Source organism: Carassius gibelio, chromosome B16 (genome assembly GCF_023724105.1).
Source record: "Carassius gibelio isolate Cgi1373 ecotype wild population from Czech Republic chromosome B16, carGib1.2-hapl.c, whole genome shotgun sequence".
Lineage (NCBI taxonomy): Eukaryota > Metazoa > Chordata > Actinopteri > Cypriniformes > Cyprinidae > Carassius > Carassius gibelio.
In genome coordinates this window covers 23,460,323-23,479,381 of record NC_068411.1, presented here as the reverse complement: position 1 = coordinate 23,479,381, position 19,059 = coordinate 23,460,323, and the positions used below count along the sequence as shown (strand labels likewise).

The 19,059-nt window shown below is 36.0% G+C and overlaps 1 protein-coding gene across 1 annotated transcript; it reads right to left on the bottom strand.

Moving 5' to 3' along the window:
- Positions 1–319: 319 nt before the first annotated feature.
- Positions 320–17,160, bottom strand: sh3bp5b (SH3-domain binding protein 5b (BTK-associated)). The gene is made up of 9 exons (XM_052578440.1): positions 16,880–17,160; positions 16,001–16,063; positions 11,384–11,512; positions 4,793–4,957; positions 4,588–4,718; positions 4,082–4,124; positions 3,125–3,344; positions 2,588–2,899; positions 320–1,782 (listed from the first exon to the last, which is right to left on the bottom strand). Exons 1-9 carry the CDS (start codon positions 16,958–16,960, stop codon positions 1,568–1,570), a joined length of 1,359 nt encoding a protein of 452 aa, XP_052434400.1. The 5' UTR covers positions 16,961–17,160; the 3' UTR covers positions 320–1,567.
- Positions 17,161–19,059: the final 1,899 nt, after the last annotated feature.

Genomic DNA, 19,059 nt, shown 5'->3' with positions numbered 1-19,059 from the left:
TGTATTAAATAAATTAATCAATAAATAGAGTAATAAATCTATTTCTTACCGACGTCAAACGTTTGAGCAAAGTCTCCACAGCATGGCTGGTCTTCCTCAGCACTCGTCAACATCATAATGAATCCGTTTAAAATGAGCGGGAATATTAACGCAACGCTTCGGTTTTATAATGTGGCTAAATATTTGACAGTCGTTATTATGTAACAATTGTAAACAGAAATATTCAGTGATTTAAAGTACGCCAATTGTCGGCATTTTTAATTGAAAATGTAAAATATTTAGCTGTTTGTGATTTCACCATTATGCGAACATTCAAGGATTCATTTTCAGGTAACATTTTATTTCAGTCTGAGAACAATTACACAAGCTTTGTAAACAACATAAGACCAAGTCAAACGCCATTAAATCACTTAAATACTGCTACAAGTTTTCTTACCTCACAATCAGTTCTCAAAACGACAGAAGAACGTTTGAAAGGAGAAAAAAACTAATCCAGAGAAAAAAAAGATGAGACACAAGGTCACACAAAAACACCACACAGCCTACCGACTAGACCTGAAGCTGTGCCATCTGTCTCAAAACCAGTAACGTTAGCTACTGCAAGCAGAAGCTGGATGGAGCATTCAGTAATTGACCTCTTCATCAGTGCAGTAAGTCCACCATCGGGATCCAATCATCAGTGCAAGTACAATATATCCAGCTTTTTATGCTACTTTTTGAATCATTGTCTTCCACAAAAACATTGTGAATCAGAAATCTATTGCTCTTTTTCTATTTATATTGAAAGCAATGTTTGTTGTTTACATAGAGAGAGCATCGGGCGGCATGCAGTGGATTTGGCTGGTGGAGGAAGGTGATCGTGACCAATATGGATCAGCCTGTATCTGCTGCAGGTCCCTGGATGACGCTGAGGTGGTGACCTGTGATGCAGGTAGTTGGCTTCTCTGCCTTGTGAGTCACTGTTACAGCGCAGAAGTTCCTCTGAAGATTTTGAGTCCTTTTTGAAAAAGGACATGCAGGCGAGTCTGTTGAACACCAGGCTGAAGCACGATCATGTGCAGAAGTCCTAGCTATACAAGAACTCAGTAACGGTTCAAACATTATACTGCCACACAAATGACTGTATATTTTCCAATGGCACTGTTACAAAGACATGAAAGACAACCAGTGGCATAAATCTACATCATAACAAATCTCTTAAGCATTTTCTAAGTAAAAAGACAAGTGCTTCTTAACTGACAAGTGCTAACAACATCTTCAGACTCTCTAGATCTGAAACGTTAATTGTGTTTTACAGAGACATTTGTCTTCTTTTCAAGGCTTAACTCAGTTCGTTGCCCCTCCAGTGGCAGATTTGTCTCCTCAGCACATTGTGTCACAGATTGCTTTTATCACACCCGTGAGATCGAGTGAAAGTTCAGTCTGAAAGTTGAGGGAACATTCTAGACAGTGAGACAAATGGGCTGCAATGACACACTGGTGAAGTGGAGGACGGGTGGCTGCCAGTGCCTCTCACACAAAATGTGGATGAATGCATAAGATACATTGGGTGTTGCACGCACTGCAGTCACATCCCATCCAGCAGGATTGTGGCTGGGGAGGGGTGCTGAGCCAGACCCCGGGGGTCTCGGCCAATGGTTTTTCTGCTTTCGTTTCGGCTAAGTTTTAGAGAAAGCAGACGGAAACGGCTATCGAGGCCAAAGGTTGTTTTGGTGTTGCTGATACTGTTGTTGTTCTTGAGAACGTTGTCCAGTAAGGCCTCGGCACCTTCTGCTCGGTCACCTTTACACAAAGATTAAGCCAGTTAACCACATCAATTATGGAGCAAAAATTAAAAAATACAAAAATAAGAATAACAATAGTAAAGATAATAATTATAATAATTATTAAATTGTATATTTTGTCATACACATACATATACATATATGTGTTTGTGTGTGTGTGTGTGTGTAAATAAATATTGTAATATACATTTTCATTCTATACACTATTGTATAATCTCATGATATTAATAAAAACATTATGGAAATGTTTTATTATATTATAGAATTTTATAATATTAATTATTACTGTATTATAGACTGTTATAATAAAATGTTTCAATACATTTTTGTATTATAATATTTTACAATGCAATATTTTTGTATTGCATTTTTGTATGTATATTATACATTAAAAAAAAGTAATTTAATTTTGACTGTAATAATATTAATGTAATATTTTTCATAATTGCATGAAATGAATTCTTTGTGTTATATAAATGTAAAAATACGTATTATAACGTAATATCATAAATATTCTAGGTATTTATATACATTTCTGTGTTAAATGAACAGTCATCCTTAAAAAAAGTGTTACCAAAAAAATTTATTTGTTGAGCTTTTCAGACTAACACACCACCCAGCTGTCCATCAGTGAGATTAATGAACTCCTCTAGAGGGCACAGGTGCAAGCAAGCAGGAAACCGAGAAAAATGACATTGTCTCACAGGAGAAACAAGAGCAAGCCTTAATGCAATCCCTCACGTGCAAGTGCAGCGGTATTTGGGTCCAATCCGTCAACACAAACATATCTTAGAATATCTCACCTCTCTCTAGGTCACACTCGGGGGAGGAGGCGCCGCTACATTCGCTGCGTGGCCCAAGGATGGGAGACATCAGGCTAAAATCAGACAAAGAGACAGTGCTGGGCAGGTCCAGACTGCAGGGGCGAGAGGAAGGGGTGGGGGAAGTGGAGCTCGGAGAGCCAGAGGAAGAGGAGGATGAGGAGGAGAAAGGACAGGGCAAGTCCAGAGGGCTGTTCGGCCCAGAACTGAAGCTACTGTTGGACTGAGTCTCCGGGTCTTCCTCGGACATGGCACTGGTGCTGCAGTTTTCATCCTCGTAGGACCCAGATGCCACTGCAGGAAGACAGAGAGGAAAAATCAGACAAGGTGACACAGGCTCTGAAACATTCTTAAGCGTGTTAAAGGACAATATTTGTTTTTTTGTTTGAACTGAATGAGGATCTATATCAGTGTAATATTATATTGTATCATACACAGATTCTATTTCTTATCTACAGAGTTACTAAGTAAGTAGTTCTACTTGAAAAAATGTTTAAGCACAAGATAATTGGTACTCACTAGAAATTCCATCAGACTCCAATTTGAAGCCAGACAGGTCTTCACCAATGACACCATCACCCTCTGCCCCTACGCCTCTCTCCCGTGGGCCTATGCCTGAGGAGCGTCTGCGCTCATGGATCTCATCAGAGATCATCTCCAGGTTTCTCAGGGCTGACTTATATTCCCCTTTAGCATTTGTCAGCTTGGCCTGGAGGTCATCCACATTCTTTTTCAGTTGCTTAAGAGGTAAGGACAGAAAAAAAAATAACCTGACATTGAAAACATTATATGTAAACATGGTCTAAAAAAAATGAAATAAAAATAACTGACAAATACAATGAACAAAATTATTTTGGCCAGCCTAAAGGCACACCTGTGCAATAATCATGCTGTCTAATCAGCATCTGGATATGCAACACCTGTGAGGTGGATGGATTACCTCGGCAAAGTGCTCACTAACACTGATTTAGACAGATTAGTGTATAATATTTGAGAGGCCTTTTGTGTACATAGAAAAAGTCTTAGATCTTCTCGAGTTCAGCTCATGAAAAATATTTTCTTAATATATATTTGAGAAGATTTGCGAAGATCTGTTCTTAATGCAGTTGCAATACATTTTTAAGCATAAACCTACTGAAATTTGATTAAATATATACTTAAAATAAGATAAAAGCTATATGCAAAAAGGGTAAGAAAATAAACTTAGAGATGAAGTTTACCCAAAAACAAACAAAAAAAAGTTGGAAAAAAATGCTGTGCAAGTCAATAGCTACCAGCATTCTGCAAAAATACCTTTTTTATGTTCAGCAGAAGTAAAAGTTTTATCTTGTGAAATTTTGTAAATGTTTTAAGAATCAAGTGATTGATAAACTTTTTTAAATAGGATAAGATATTTAGACAGGGGAAAACAAGACAAAATTCTCATACTCCTGTATTTATCATGTATTAACATTTCCATGAGTCACATTTAAGTACCTCAAGCTGCAAATAATATTTTGCCTTCATTTCAAAGTAGGGCCTGAAAAGGATAGAAGGAGAAAGTGATTAGTGCTACTGTAAAGACCTATAAATAACATCATACATATCACCATGGCAACTGTCCATGTATGCTGACACATTAGGCAAATACTGAGTGAGACAATAAGAAGGGTTCAGCTTCCCTATGATCCTGCTGAGTCACGATCACTGGTGAGAAACCCACCCTAGACTAGATATTATTTGGTTTACCATGAGTCTAGTCTCACAGACGCTTGACTCTCTGCATAAAATATGGACAAAAACTACCAACTTGGACTGGAAGATGCTATCTGCTGAAATTGCTAGTAAATCCACTATAACAACAAAGAAAACCTACAGTTCCCATAAACGCATAACCCAGCAATTTTGTGTGCAATATGCATCAGACATGTTACAAAAAGACTGTTACAAGCTTCCATGGTTTCACTGAATGCTTGTGTGTTAACAGAATAATCGGTGCATACTTAGATTTGTTGATGGTGCGTTTGAGCTTCTTCTCCAGCTGTTTCATATGGCTCATGGCAGCGGTGTATTTAGCAGCGGTCTCCTTGTGCAGAAGCTCACTGCGTGTTTTTATCTGCTCGGCCTCCATCACCTACTCACCAAAAGTTTTTTTTAGTGTTTTCTGGTACACTTCAATCTATCATCCCACACTTTTGCATCACTCACTCGCTGTGTTGCGTGGTTGAGCATCTCCTGCCATGCAGAGTCAAATTGCCGCTTATCATCCTCCAACAGCTTCTGTTCAGCCAGAGCGATGGTCTCTTTGGCCGCCTGCAGTACCTCCGTTGCCCTCTGGAAGTCTTGTGTGGATCTCTGTGCTTCCAGCTGAGTCTGTGGAACAGGTAGAGGGCAGGAGCATCAACCATGCGTGTCTGATGACAAAGACAGCAGCCAGGGCTCCGTCATGATTAAACTTTGAGCAGGAGAGTGCTGGCAGATGTAAACCCCCTGCTCAGATTACCAGCTGGCTAGAGACCTTGAGGCTCAATGCCTAACCACTTCCATTAAAAACACTGCCTGGATAATAAGAAAATAATTTGATACTGATGAATGCAAACAGTAGTAACCAGCATTATTAACTAGCTAATTATTTATAGAATATAAACATAATCGGGCAGTAAGTAAATAAACAAACACACACTTGTTATTAGCTTTAACTCTTAATTTATTCAAATTAATTTAATTTATGCTACAATTATCTGCACACATTTATGTATTGTTCTTCTAAATAAAATAAATCAAATTATTACATATTAAAATAAACACACACGTGTGTGTGTGTGTATATATATATATATAATTATTTTTTTTTTTTTACACACACACACACACACACACACACACACACACACACACTATAATGAACCATAAGTAAAAAAAAATAAAAAAAAACTGTATTATGACCGAACATACAATTTTACACAATAGTAATCAACAATGTAGATAATTTATGAGGCAATGAGAGTGAGAAACTTTACTCCCGCACAGAACATCCTGTATCTTGACATAGTGACATATTAAAGCCGCACTTGAACTTCCTTCATGGGGAATTAAAGCCAGCCATGCTAAAGCCGTGCAAACATAATTCTTTTTTATTCCTTCACTTTTAAACTTTAATCTCCAAGTTACTCCCACTGACAGAAAAGCCTGCGGAAATCTCTTACTGATTCAGCCTACTTAGCCAAACAAAGCTAGTTGGAAATAAGTTTTCCAGCCAACCAATGGCAAGGAGGCAGTTTTACACTTTGAAGTGATTTACAGTGTAGAACAGGGATCCTCAAATCTGGACCTGGAGATCCACTTTCCTGCCGAGTTTAGCTCTAACCTTAAATCAAACACACCTGAGCATGCTAATCAATGTCCTTGGGATCATTAGAAAATCACAGGCAGGTGGCTTTGATCAGGGTTTGAGCCAAACTCTGCAGTGCATTGGACCTACAGGGCAAAATTTGAGGAAGGGGGGTGTAGAGAGATCATGTAATTAAACTCAATTTAGAGAAAAATACAAGGTTGATGTAAATGGAATATTACTAATGACATCAATCTATCGATCTATCCATCTAACCATACATATTTAGGCGTATAAAACATCATGGTGCCATTTTAAGCTAAAACTAAACTGATTCTATTGGAAGAGAGCAGCAAGAATATTCTACCTAACATTTTGTTTTATTGTTTTAAGATGAAAAAATACAGGCTAGTCATTGCAAACAGTGATTTTCATGATAAAACTGAAGAGTTTGAATATGTCTGTGATTCACTTCTGTACTATAAGACCTTAAATGCCATGAGACAGAAAACTGAATATGTACAGTATCAAACCCTGGAAATGGCCGTCCCACAGATATGCAGTAATCCCAGGGATAATCCTCTACCTTTCCTCCAATCTGACCTATCATTGGCTTTCATTCATTTGAGACCGCTAAATCCATTTACCTTTTATTCCCTCTTCACTCCATCCCTTCTTCACTCATGCACAGGCTATTTTTAGCTCAGACTTCAAAGTTGATGTGATGCTGCCGCATTGCCACGCTGACAGCAGGAGATCGCTGCAGACGGCAGGACAGACCTCAAATCCAATCAGTAAAGGACACAGACGGATGGAAAGGCTGGTGTGGAAAGTTGTGATATGAGTCTATTTTAGCAACATAAAACATAAGACAATCCTCAAGCTATATGACTTTAAAAATGGCCAGTACACTAAAGAATTCAGCAGACGTCAAAGCTTTGGAAGCTTTCATGTTCATGCACGGGTATATATTTTTTAAAATATTCATTAAAATTATACTCAAAGGTACTCTGGGGTCAAAATCTATTTCCTGAGTAGTAGTGTGTTAATATTAAGTGCTTTAAATCAGCTCCACGGCACAGTGAGGCATTGAAATTAACTATTTAACAAGCAGCGCAAAAATTTTAAAAAATTAAATTTTTTATTCAAGTGATTTCATTTCAGCTGACTTTTACACAGAGAGGCTGATTATCAATTTCACAGAAGTACAGAAAATGTACTTCTTTTGTTAAAAAGTCCTATTAATTCAAAGCTTTATCCTCTTTCAAACCCCTGATTTGATTGACTACAGCTTTAACCACATTCTGATCAAAATGAATACATAGGTAATCTCAAAATGAGATGTTTTGGGTCAATGTCGACCCAGTTGATATGCTGTTTTGATGTTCTTAACCAATTGTCCTGGTTCTGACAAAACTAAAGACATTTGAGATACTTGTATGCATCATCTATTACATGGAATGAAAACAAGGCCATTGTGTCACTTTCTGACCTGGAGATCATCCTACTGATGACTAATGCTTTTATTGCTTCAACGCACACTGGACTGGGACTTCAAGCTTAAACGTGCAACTTCAAAGATCATCTTATCAAACGTTTCTTCAGAAGAAAATAAACCTTGGACTGAATTGGGGCTGAAAATACATTAGATAAAATAAAATAAACCCCAAATTCTGTAACCAAGGGGTCAAGTATAGCTTAATGCTGGGAAATATAGCTATTCTGAACCAACTTATTGTTAAAAGATTATTGACTGAAGGCGGAAGGCAGCAGAGAGGTTTTGACTCAAACTGATTGCCGTAAATCTGCTTTGGTGTCATGTGGTCACCATTATAACAGTTCTACCAAGCAAGCAAGCATACATGCATTCCAATTCCCAATTCCCCAGCAGAGGTCATGAGGACTAATGGACACAATTTTCACCCTCATTCCTTGGAGTACTCTGGTTTATTAACTTCCTGCCAACATATATGTCATGTGAGGATTGATACAGAAAAACAATCATTTCAGCAATCAGAGAAGAGTGGGAAAGATGATAGGTAGCCACGGATGAGATAAAGGCATTTACAACCACCCCTCTTGACTTACAGCCAAACATTGCAGAATATTATCAGAGGGGTTTCATTGCACTGCCTCAATATGACTCAATGTTTGACTGCCAAAATGATGTAATAGAGTATACTAACAGACTTTCCTTACATAACAGAGCAACAGAAAACTGAATTTTGCACTGTTGCCATTAGCTTTTCAGAGTTCAAAGAGGGACTGAACCATCCAAGAAAGGCACATTGTAGTTAATAGGTGAATTAGGTCTAGTTTAAGCATATTTGATGCTGTATAATGATTTAAAACATTAGGGCAGAGAAAGGATACTAGTAATGCTGTGCATGTTTATACGTACATACATCCTTTTTTTCATACTATGTCTACTCGTCCATACAACATGATAGAACCTTGAAAAACACAAACATATAATATTGGCTTTAAGGTCACATTTAGGGCATCTGAGATCCTCATACAGTGAAGGAATGTATATTCAAACTACTCCTTTTTATGAGAAGGCAGAAGTGCTGCAGTGGCACTCTGAAGAGAGTTGGATGACACTCTTATATAGCTGCAGGTGTTTTAGCTGTACCGCTCATCTAAACAATGCTTAGTTCTCAAAGAGCTAAATGAGACCATTGAAATTATTATTGGATATGACAAATCGGGAGCATAAAGGTCCTTGCCTGTGTTTAAGTGCACTCTGAGGGCACATAACTTCAAAAAGATCTCCCTGGCTCTTCTAAAACAGACGAGTTTAGTGTTATATGTAGACAGAGTCTAATTTTTTACAGTATAAGCATTGGTACTCATTACCACACTCTACATTGTTGTTATATAATGATTAGCCAAACACAAGAATAGCAAATCATTATGCAAGTTATTTACATACAGAAGTCTCAATAGTACAAGAGCAAAAACAGAATGTTTAAAAGTTATCATATAATTAAAATAAATTTAAATTTAATTAAGCAAAGGTGCATTATATTTACAGTTGTAAAGTTTTTTTGTTTGCTGATAAATGCAGTTCATCTTTTTATTCATTAAAGACTGTGTTGCCTGAATTAATTAAAAATAAAGCTTTAAACATTTTTGCACAAAATTGAAAAATTATATATCATTGTTTCCACAAAACACCAAGCAACAGAACTTGGGTACTGGACTGGAGTAATGGTTGCTGAAAAGACCAACACAGAAATAAATTACATTTTAAAATATATTAAAATAGAAAATGGTTATTTAAAACTGTAATTAATTATTATTATTTTTTTTTACTATATTACCATTTTTACTGTAGTCAAATCAACTTTTCTCCCAAACCCAGTCGTGTAAATGTCCAAGACAACATTGAGCCCCATTGACTTTTATTATACAGCCAAAAAAGTATCTTCTATTGTGTTCTGCAGAAGAAGGATACAGGTTTGGAACAACATAAGGGTGAATAAATTCCTTTAATACTACCAAAATACTAAATCACATAACTTCAAAAATTTTATTTAGTATTCAACTTTGTAAAAATGTTTCAAGCCTCTTGAATAATAATGCTTAATAATAATAATAATAATAATAATAATAATAATGCTACAAATCATTTTACAAGCATACTGAAAGAGCTTTACACAGAATCTGAAAAACTGATGTATATATGAGTGTATATGAGAAGGAATACGTCCATGCATTATTTAGAAGAGCTCTTAATGAGATATGTGTTGTGAATTATTAATATGAGAACAGCACTGAAAAATCTTTCAACCTCGCATCAGCAAACCAGTCATAGACGGTGATGTTACACTTTCCTGCATTCATTATACATCACGGATTCCATCTAAACTCAAGAGTCTTCAACTGCTTTCAGAGCTGAGATACTGACAGAAGCCTTGTGATCCCTGCAATTTTTCTAAAAGTATTCTGATGGACCCTTGACAATTGTATGAGTGTAAACTAGACTTTAAAGTGGGCCAATCGAAGCACATCAAAGCACAGATCTAGGAAATGCTCTAGCTTGATGAACAAGCGGTTTAAACCTCTGAACAAGAGGTGTTAACTTCTGAAGGTTACAGTACAATTCCATGGTACCTTTAAAAATGAGACCCTGCTTTTTATTCAGTGAGACACTGGAATGCATAAGCTCTACAATACACTGTAGTCGGAAATCTACAATCTGAAAAAAGGAAGTAATAAATCAAGAACAAGCTCAGAAGAAAAATATTTTCCCTCTATATAAGGTCTTATTTGAATTGGGTGGGGGGGTTTCCACTGATGTTTCTGACTAAAACTGGCAACAGAGGTCATACATGGTGACTGGAAATATTTTTCTAAATATATTAGAGGAAATTTAAGGGGAGATGGTCAGTGAGAGACAGTGCAGGGGAGGGGGAAAGAAAGACACAACAGAGGAGAGAAGAGAGAGACATGAGACCGATCATGCAGAGTATAGACAAGCCTGACATCTCTTTTATACATATGGAAACTCATAAAATCACATCAGGAGAACTTTGAGGCTTGTAGTCCATGTTTGAATATTTTTTCTTAGCTTTGTGGCCATCATTATGATACTTTAATTTATTGTTTAAGTGTTAGTGTTGCTTTTCGCCAAGAGGCAACTGGTGTATCAAATTAGAATAACCTGTCAGTATAAAAGCACATCCTTCAACAAAATGAAGATGGTTTAAACCAGTTCAAACGAATTACCACCACATTTTTCATAATGAAGGACCTCGACAACCCAGACAGGACTGTTTCCATAAAAACACTGCAGTTTGTCCCTGTGGAAAACAAGAACTTTTAAGGGCACATCTCTCTCTTAAGAAAACTGCCTAAAAAAATCCAGTGCTTTGTCAGTGAAACTAAATAGGCCATTAATAATTCTTCTTTCATGGAGTGAAAAACACAACACTCTAAACTGCCTTGCCCTAGTTTCAGAGCAAGTCAGCGCTCCTGTTGTAACTGATTCAGTCAATTAAAGTTCACTAAGTGTTGTATAAAAATCTGAGGAACTTTGCTTTTAAAAGGAAGTCGAAGCAAATGTAACATTTTACACCCCTTTCTTCATAGCTCCAGCTGCAAAGGCACTAACCGAGATAAACTGATAATCTGCTCTTAAAATAGCACAGGCTCTAGAAAAAAAGAGAACTGAGATTTGAGCATTTAACCATTCACTCTCTCTCAGTGTTTTGAGCCCCCGCTAAATGAAGAGTCAAATCTAGAGGTAATGCTACTGTGCCATCCAGCTTATAGCAGATAACAAGAAGACAGCACAGCAATCTCTAGAGAGGGATAAAAGAAAACACACCACAGACAACATGCCACCATGACCACATGCCACCACAAAATGGTGTTATGCCAACTAAAAACAGACGTTGTGTGGGTGAAGTTGGCTTTAGGAAGATGATATTGGGTTCTTGTTTTGATTTTCTTGGCCTTACCTGCCGTGCCACCCGCCGGGCCTCCCAGTAGGGTTTCGATTCCTCCACTGCTTTCCCAATCTTCTTCACCAGCTCGTCTAACTTTAGAGTAGCTTCCACCAGCACGGAGCGAAACTTTTGCCTGGCATCCTGGAGATGGACAAAATATAAACAATCAACAGTTTACGTTCAGGGATGTACAGTAAAAGCCGCTCCACCTGAACCAGTGTTGCCAAGTCTGCGGTTGTTTTTCATGTCTGCGGGTCGAAGCGATCCCAACACAAATAACGTGATGTTTAGCCCCTAAAATACGAATTTTACCAAGGGAACCCCGCCAAAATAAATGCTTTTATTGGCCAGAACGAAACGCAATTGGTATAGTTTTTAGAATTGGGCAAGTTTTGTTTTATAAACCTGGCAACCCTGATCTGAACACACGTGCTGGAGATATACTACTAACAAAGTTCTTTTAGGCAAGTCGTGCCACCCGGCCGCCATCTTGGCAACACCTCCGGGAAGCTATTTCAGACTAACAAGACCAGGCTCCTATCTATCTATCTATATATATATATATATATATATATATATATATATATATATATATATATATATATATATATATATATATATATATATATATATATATATATATATATACACACACACATATACATATATTTAAATATATTATTTTAATATATCATTTTAATTTTGCCCATAATATACAAATAATCATCAGCTTATTGGTATCAGCCAGAATTATAATTGTTACGTGCAAAAGTGTTTAAAGTTTTATTTTTAATTCATTCAGGCAAAACAGTATATTAGTACTTATAGGTATGAATCAGAATTATAATAAAATTAAATATAATTTTGTGTACATTTTATTCAAAACATTACTGGTGATGCATAGACCAAACCAGCTAATAGCTAATAGACCAAACCATTTGGTAGATCATGCCTACCAAAATAATCTTACATGTTGTGATGAGTTGAGATGGCACTAACAAACTTTACATAATGTTCCATATTGATTTATGAAATCAAATTAGTTATTGGTGACACAAGGGATGTTATGCAACTACATACATATTAGGCACTCTAAGAATTACACAGTCAAGATATTTTAAACGCTTGATGCCCTTGGAATTCTGGAAAGTTTTCAATTTGTCATGGCATTCGGGTCAACTGCTTTGCAAATGAAAAAGGGCTATACATAAAAAGAGAGCAAAATTAGTTTATTTGATTTGCAAGAAGATCTGTGAAGATGTCTAAAGCTCACTGAAAATACGCCTTTCACTTGCGTTGTAAAGCTTATTCATAAAGGTAATTAAATCATTATTTTATATTTTTTGCTCAAGGCAAAGTAATGAGATCAAACCCAGTTCGTCAAAACACAGATTGATTATTTGCAACAGCCAAACATTCCAGGAAAATTAAGCTTTGAAGTGCAACATGGCTACTGACACAAAAGGAACATTAATTTGGATGACAGCCAAACAGCTCAATTATGGGATTCTTATAACAATCAGAAGTGTTGTATTCAGGAAACTCTGCACAAGCAGAGATACATATTTCTACAGCATGAACTACTGTCATTTCTTCACTGTTGTGCATGTGTGAAACAACGTAGAAGCTTACCTTGATGTCTTAAGATGGTTAGAGAAGTCTTGGCTTATAAAGACCGTCTAGAATAACCTCAGGGTCCCTCATCTTCCCTCACTAAATTTCACATGCAGTTAACATATACCCTACTTTATTCATTTAATCTACAGAAAAACAGCTTGCTCATATGTCCACTGTGCAAGACTGTGTTTTGCTGATGTTTTAATATGAAGGACACAATAAGAATCCTATTTAGGCCAAGTAAACAAAGCTGGACTACCAGAGAAACCAGCAAACAGTTGAGTATTTCTCCTTCGGCTTCTGTTTTTGACTCACAATCAGACTAAAGACTAGCTAGGTCATTTTATTCAATTATTACATTAGGACATGCCCGAACAATGAACTCCGTGTATGGAGTTAGAAATGTGTCTTTATTACATGCGAGAAAATAAAAGATCTGAGAGAAAAAAAAAAGTTTGAGAGAAAAAGTTATCACACTGATAGCAAAAAAACATTTCATGAGAGAAAAAAGAATATTTGAGAGAAAAAGTTTTCATGCCAATAGCAAAAAATAATAATAATTGAGACTAAAAAAAGTTTTGAGAGAAAGTATTTTCTCATAGAACATAAAAAAATATACATTTGAAATTTTTAAAATTATATCTGAGAAAAAAAATCTCTCTCAAAATACTTTGAAAAAAACTCTCAAATATATATTTTTTGCTATCAGTGTGAAAATATTTTCTCAAAAAAAAAAAGTGTTTCTCTCGAAACGCTTTTCTTTGCTCTTGATGCAATTTCTTGCTCTCGTGTCAGGATTTTGCTTTCACTGTGAGAATTGTGTCATGGGCGGGGCCACGTTCCTATTGGCCAGTCGGGTGAGCATCGTCTTGTCTTGGGAGTCGAACTGAATCATTACACCATTGTTCGGTTCACCTGCATAGAGGCCGCCTCTGCCTTATGGATAGTTAAGTTGAGCACGGACATATGACACTCCAATGTTTGGGTAAGATGATGACACACAGCTGGCTGAGCAAGTTCAGTATCACTGAAGATTAAACATTAAAAAATAGCAGTCATATTCATGAATGAACGTGTTTTATATTATTTGCTTGCTAATCGCTAGTAAAGCTAACCAGCCATCATGCTAGGTAAACTTGCAAACTCACCTGGTTTATACTATGTTTAAATCAAATGCCAAATTAATGTTTTGATTTAGATAGTTTCACGCCTTATTTAGTGAGTAATGATTGATATACCGTTTGAAAGTGTCCCACCTAGTTTTGTTTAAAATAGTCTTTGTATGGTTGTTGCACATGTTTAGCTACACTGCATGTATAGCTCACAAACTCAGCTACACGGGGCTTATTCTAAATATTTTTTACCATCTAGTCGAGGTCTAGAGCTGACAAGGTAAATTGCAGGTCTAGGACTAACTCTTACATTAGCAACCCACAAATATGTTTGTGCCTGTACTGTCATGGTAATTATTTTTTCTTTTAAATCTTTCAAACGGTATGCCAATCATTGTCTAACGTTAGCTAGTTGTAGAGTTGCCACCTTCCATGCATACTAACGTTAGTTGAAAGTTGTGCGGGAGGTTGTAAGAACAAGCAATTACTCTTCAGGTGCTTTGAGGCTAGCAAGTGCAAAGGTAGAAACTAGCTCACTACTCACCAAATAAGGCGTGAAACTATCTAAATCAAAACATTAATTTGGCATTTGATTTAAACATAGTTTAAACCAGGTGAGTTTGCAAGTTTACCTAGCATGATGGCTGGTTAGCTTTACTAGCGATTAGCAAGCAAATAATATAATACACGTTCATTCATGAATATGAGTGCTATTTTTTAATGTTTAATCTTCAGTGATACTGAACTTGCTCAGCCAGCTGTGTGTCATCATCTTACCCAAACATTGGAGTGTCCGTGCTCACTGCTCAACTTAACTAGCCATAAGGCAGAGGCGGCCTCTATGCAGGTGAACCGAACAATGGTGTAATGATTCAGTTCGACTCCCAAGACAAGACGATGCTCACCCGACTGGCCAATAGGAACGTGGCCCCGCCCATGACACAATTCTCACAGTGAAAGCAAAATCCTGACACGAGAGCAAGAAATTGCATCAAGAGCAAAGAAAAGCGTTTCGAGAGAAACACTTTTTTTTTTAGAGAAAATATTTTCACACTGATAGCAAAACATATATATTTGAGAGTTTTTTTTCAAAGTATTTTGAGAGAGATTTTTTTTCTCAGAAATAATTTTAAAAATTTCAAATGTATATTTTTTTATGTTCTATGAGAAAATACTTTCTCTCAAAACTTTTTTTAGTCTCAAATATTATTATTTTTTGCTATTGGCATGAAAACTTTTTCTCTCAAATATTCTTTTTTCTCTCATGAAATGTTTTTTTGCTATCAGTGTGATAACTTTTTCTCTCAAACTTTTTTTTTTCTCTCAGATCTTTTATTTTCTCGCATGTAATAAAGAACCAAAACTCACTCCATATCCGTGGCATTGGGAAAATTCAGTGCGACCAAAGTGACCACATGACTGACCCTGAACAGCTGAGTGTGTTTTTGTTTTAACATGTCCTTGTTTACTGCGTGCAGGCAGTGTCTAAAAAAGTTCTGCATGGGTAAAAATGAAAAGATAAGAAAGCAAAATAACACCACATCACATTACTTATCACTTCATTTTAAAATTCAATTAAAGCGTTAAAAAAAAAGTAGTTTAATTTGTACTTTTTTTGTGTGTGTGTGAATTGCAATATTCTCTTTTTACTGGACACAAGTTCCAGTCACTTATGGTGCTCAGAGAACACTTGATCTCTTGCATAATGCTGATATTATAACCATGGTTCAAAATTCAAACGAAAAAGAGGTGACAGATTAACAATTTGGCTTTAAAAATAAATAAATAAAAAATAATAATAAACATTGGATAAGGCATTTTCCTTATTAGAACAAGATTAAACTGACAAAACTATTTTAAGGAAAAAAAAACTTTTAGATATAGGATTGTGAAGTCATACCTCAAGCTCAGTTTCACATCTGTTGATGTCATCTGTGGACTGATTTAGCTTCTCAAGCTCTCCCTATAAAGAAAACTCAGAGTCAAAAATCTGAAATAGGGACATATTCCACGGATGAATTCATTTCTGTGTTTCATAGACTGCAGTAGCACAAAAAAGAAATAGAGAAGTGGGTTTATGTTGCATATGTATATATGTTGATAGGGGGACAGTGGAAAACTCCAAAGCAGCAATGCTTTAAAAGACGACATTTGATGCAGTGTTTCCATGTCCGCTTATTACAATCAGCTAAATACAATCAGTCGCTAAATGGGCAGTCTCCAGTTGCGTTTTATTATAATTATTATTTCTGAAACTGATAGTTCTTTACATCCATAGTAGCATATAGCCGAATGAAGCACGTTCAACCAGCACTTGTTATTAGCTATAGTTTGTTTCGCCATTTCATTCCTGTTTCTTGCCTTTCTCGATTTTATCAAAATTGAGCAATTTTTAAGTTTATTCTACAAAGGATTATATCGATTGAACAAGGATATTTTCACTGCGATCGAAACCCAGCGTCGTTTCTTTCAGGCGTCTTGTTTGTTTTGTCAGAGCTAGTTTTTCCTCTGAGATCTGGCAACACTGAATTGGGGCACTCTGTGCCGCAGACGAGCCGTCAATTAAAAAATCAAGTTGCGGCGAAATAATCAATAATTCCCCTCCGGATCAAGGAGTCAATATAGAAATTAACATGCAAAGTCACTGATAAGCTAAATATGATGTAATCCAACCAACTAAATCGATGTGTAAATGCAACGAGGGCATTTGAAGCGATCGCTCCTTTCATCTCATTCGAAAGATTGACATGCTTTTAAACAAATATAAATGGCAGTCTACCTGGATTCTCGGGTCCACCTCTTCTTCCTCGGGTGATTCAAATTCTTCATCCGACCTGTTCTCCTTGTCTGAACTGTCCATAATTTTTATTATTATTATTATCTTGCCAAATAAATTATTTAAAGGAATGTCCTCCTGTGAGGCGAATGCTAAATATGTGTCCGTTAGATATTATTACACACCGATCGCCGAGATCATTCCCTCACACTGTCTGGATCCTTCATTTAAAGAGAGAGATGCTGAGATGCACACAGACACACAGCTGTGCCGCATGTAAGCCGTGAAGACAAGGTGAAGACTGTCCCCGCCCCCTTCGCTTTTGTCTCAGTCTCTCTCTCCAGCTCAGCGCTTACTGGGGGTGAATGTCAAATTGTTGACGGTGACAAAAAAGCTTTGTCTAAAGAGAAAGCAATGGACTTCCAGTGTTGGACCTGATATCTGTACAGGTGTCATTTCACATTAAATTTTGCCTGCTTTGCCAGTAATGAATATGAAAACGAAATATAAAAATTAATAGCTGACGCAAACTTTTATTATTTGCCTACAGGCGTTATATAGCATAAGTAAAAAATCCATCCTTTAACTTTTCATTTTTATCCATTTTAACTTTATTTATTTATTTATTTTTCTAGATGTATTGTACTTGCCTAATTGCTTTACGTATGACATTTTAATTGAAAAACAAAATATCAGCCTAAATCTGCTATTTTTGATCTATCTATCTATCTATCTATCTATCTATCTATCTATCTATCTATCTATCTATAGTAGCCTATATTCTAATAAATCAATACATTTTATATTATTTATGTCATTTATTTTTAATAATAAAATATTTTAAACAATAATGATATTTTCTTTATGCATAAGTAAATATTCCTCTTTTTTTTATAACATAATCTTTGAGGTTAGTCAGTTGAGGATCTCAAAATGTTACTATTATCATGATAGGCTACTTGAACAACGGATTATTACAAATTGTATATTTATTGAAATTTCAGCAATAAAATCTTATCGTATAAGCCCTGCATATCATGTTGTTAAGAAGTATATAGCTGAATGTGAACCATTTTACTGTTTTAATGCAGCTATGTCCCATTGATGAATACAAATTATTAGAATTTGAAGACCTTGAGGCCTCATCTTTTCAAAATAAAGGAGGCACTCATTGCATTTGAATGACCCTTTGGGAAAGTTTTCCAAAAACATTCATCATTATTATCTTCATTATAGCCTAAAATCATATCTCCAGTGCCAAAATGTTCTCAAGGCATGATTAGATATGCCAGACAGTTTGTTAATCTTCCTAAAACGCATGACATCAAAACTATTAAATGAGTCAAAGGATCGTTTGACTTGTGATTAAAGGTCTATTGAACTTTATGTACAGATTTGCAAAGCAATACTTAAATTCTTGATATAGCATGATGTGATATAACACTCCTGCATTTTGTGGCATGATATTAATGTATTGCACATACCTATTCTGTACCACAAGAGGGCAGTTTATGATGATATGATATGCCCCAATTAGATGCCTCTTTTGAGCTAACCTATTTAAGCAAATAATTAAAACTACTGTAAGTTTGCATGAATTGAGTGTGTTTTCACCAAGGGATTTACTTGTTTTGTTTGCTGAAGTCTTTGGCTTCTGGCTCTTGTGTCTGTCCATGGAGTGTAGCCTCTTCTGCGCTTCTGATCTTACATAGACAGACAGAAGTGCATTAATAATCTCATTACTCAGTTGCATTACTGATAATATTCATCACATGGTAGACACATAAACTGAAGTGTTCACTTGAAAGATGCACCATCTTCTATTTACATAAGATGATTAAAGTGCAATCCTTTATTCAGTTTCTCTTCACTAAACTGTGACTTTTTTTTCTAACAAGGACCCCAGATCTTGTGTCTCAACAAAAAAGTTTTTGAAAGAACCGCTGAACCACATGTGCTGCTTGGGCACCGAGAAGGACCAGGGCACATTTTATTGGCTTAAAAACATACTTCACTAAAAGTGTTTCTTTGATAGTTCCTAATATTGTCAACACTTTTTGATTCATGTTTTGATACACATATATCACATATATCATATATATATATATATATATATATATATATATATATATATATATATATATATATGCAATCGGATATATTATTATTATTTTATCTGTAAA

Coding starts and splice junctions, on each gene's coding strand:
- sh3bp5b (XM_052578440.1), bottom strand. CDS start 16,960: ATGGACAGTTCAGACAAGGAGAACAGGTCGGATGAAGAATTTGAATCA. Junction 3,345..4,081: donor AATATTATTTGCAGCTTGAG/GTACTTAAATGT, acceptor TTACCTCTTAAG/CAACTGAAAAAGAATGTGGA. Junction 1,783..2,587: donor CGAGTGTGACCTAGAGAGAG/GTGAGATATTCT, acceptor CTTTGTGTAAAG/GTGACCGAGCAGAAGGTGCC.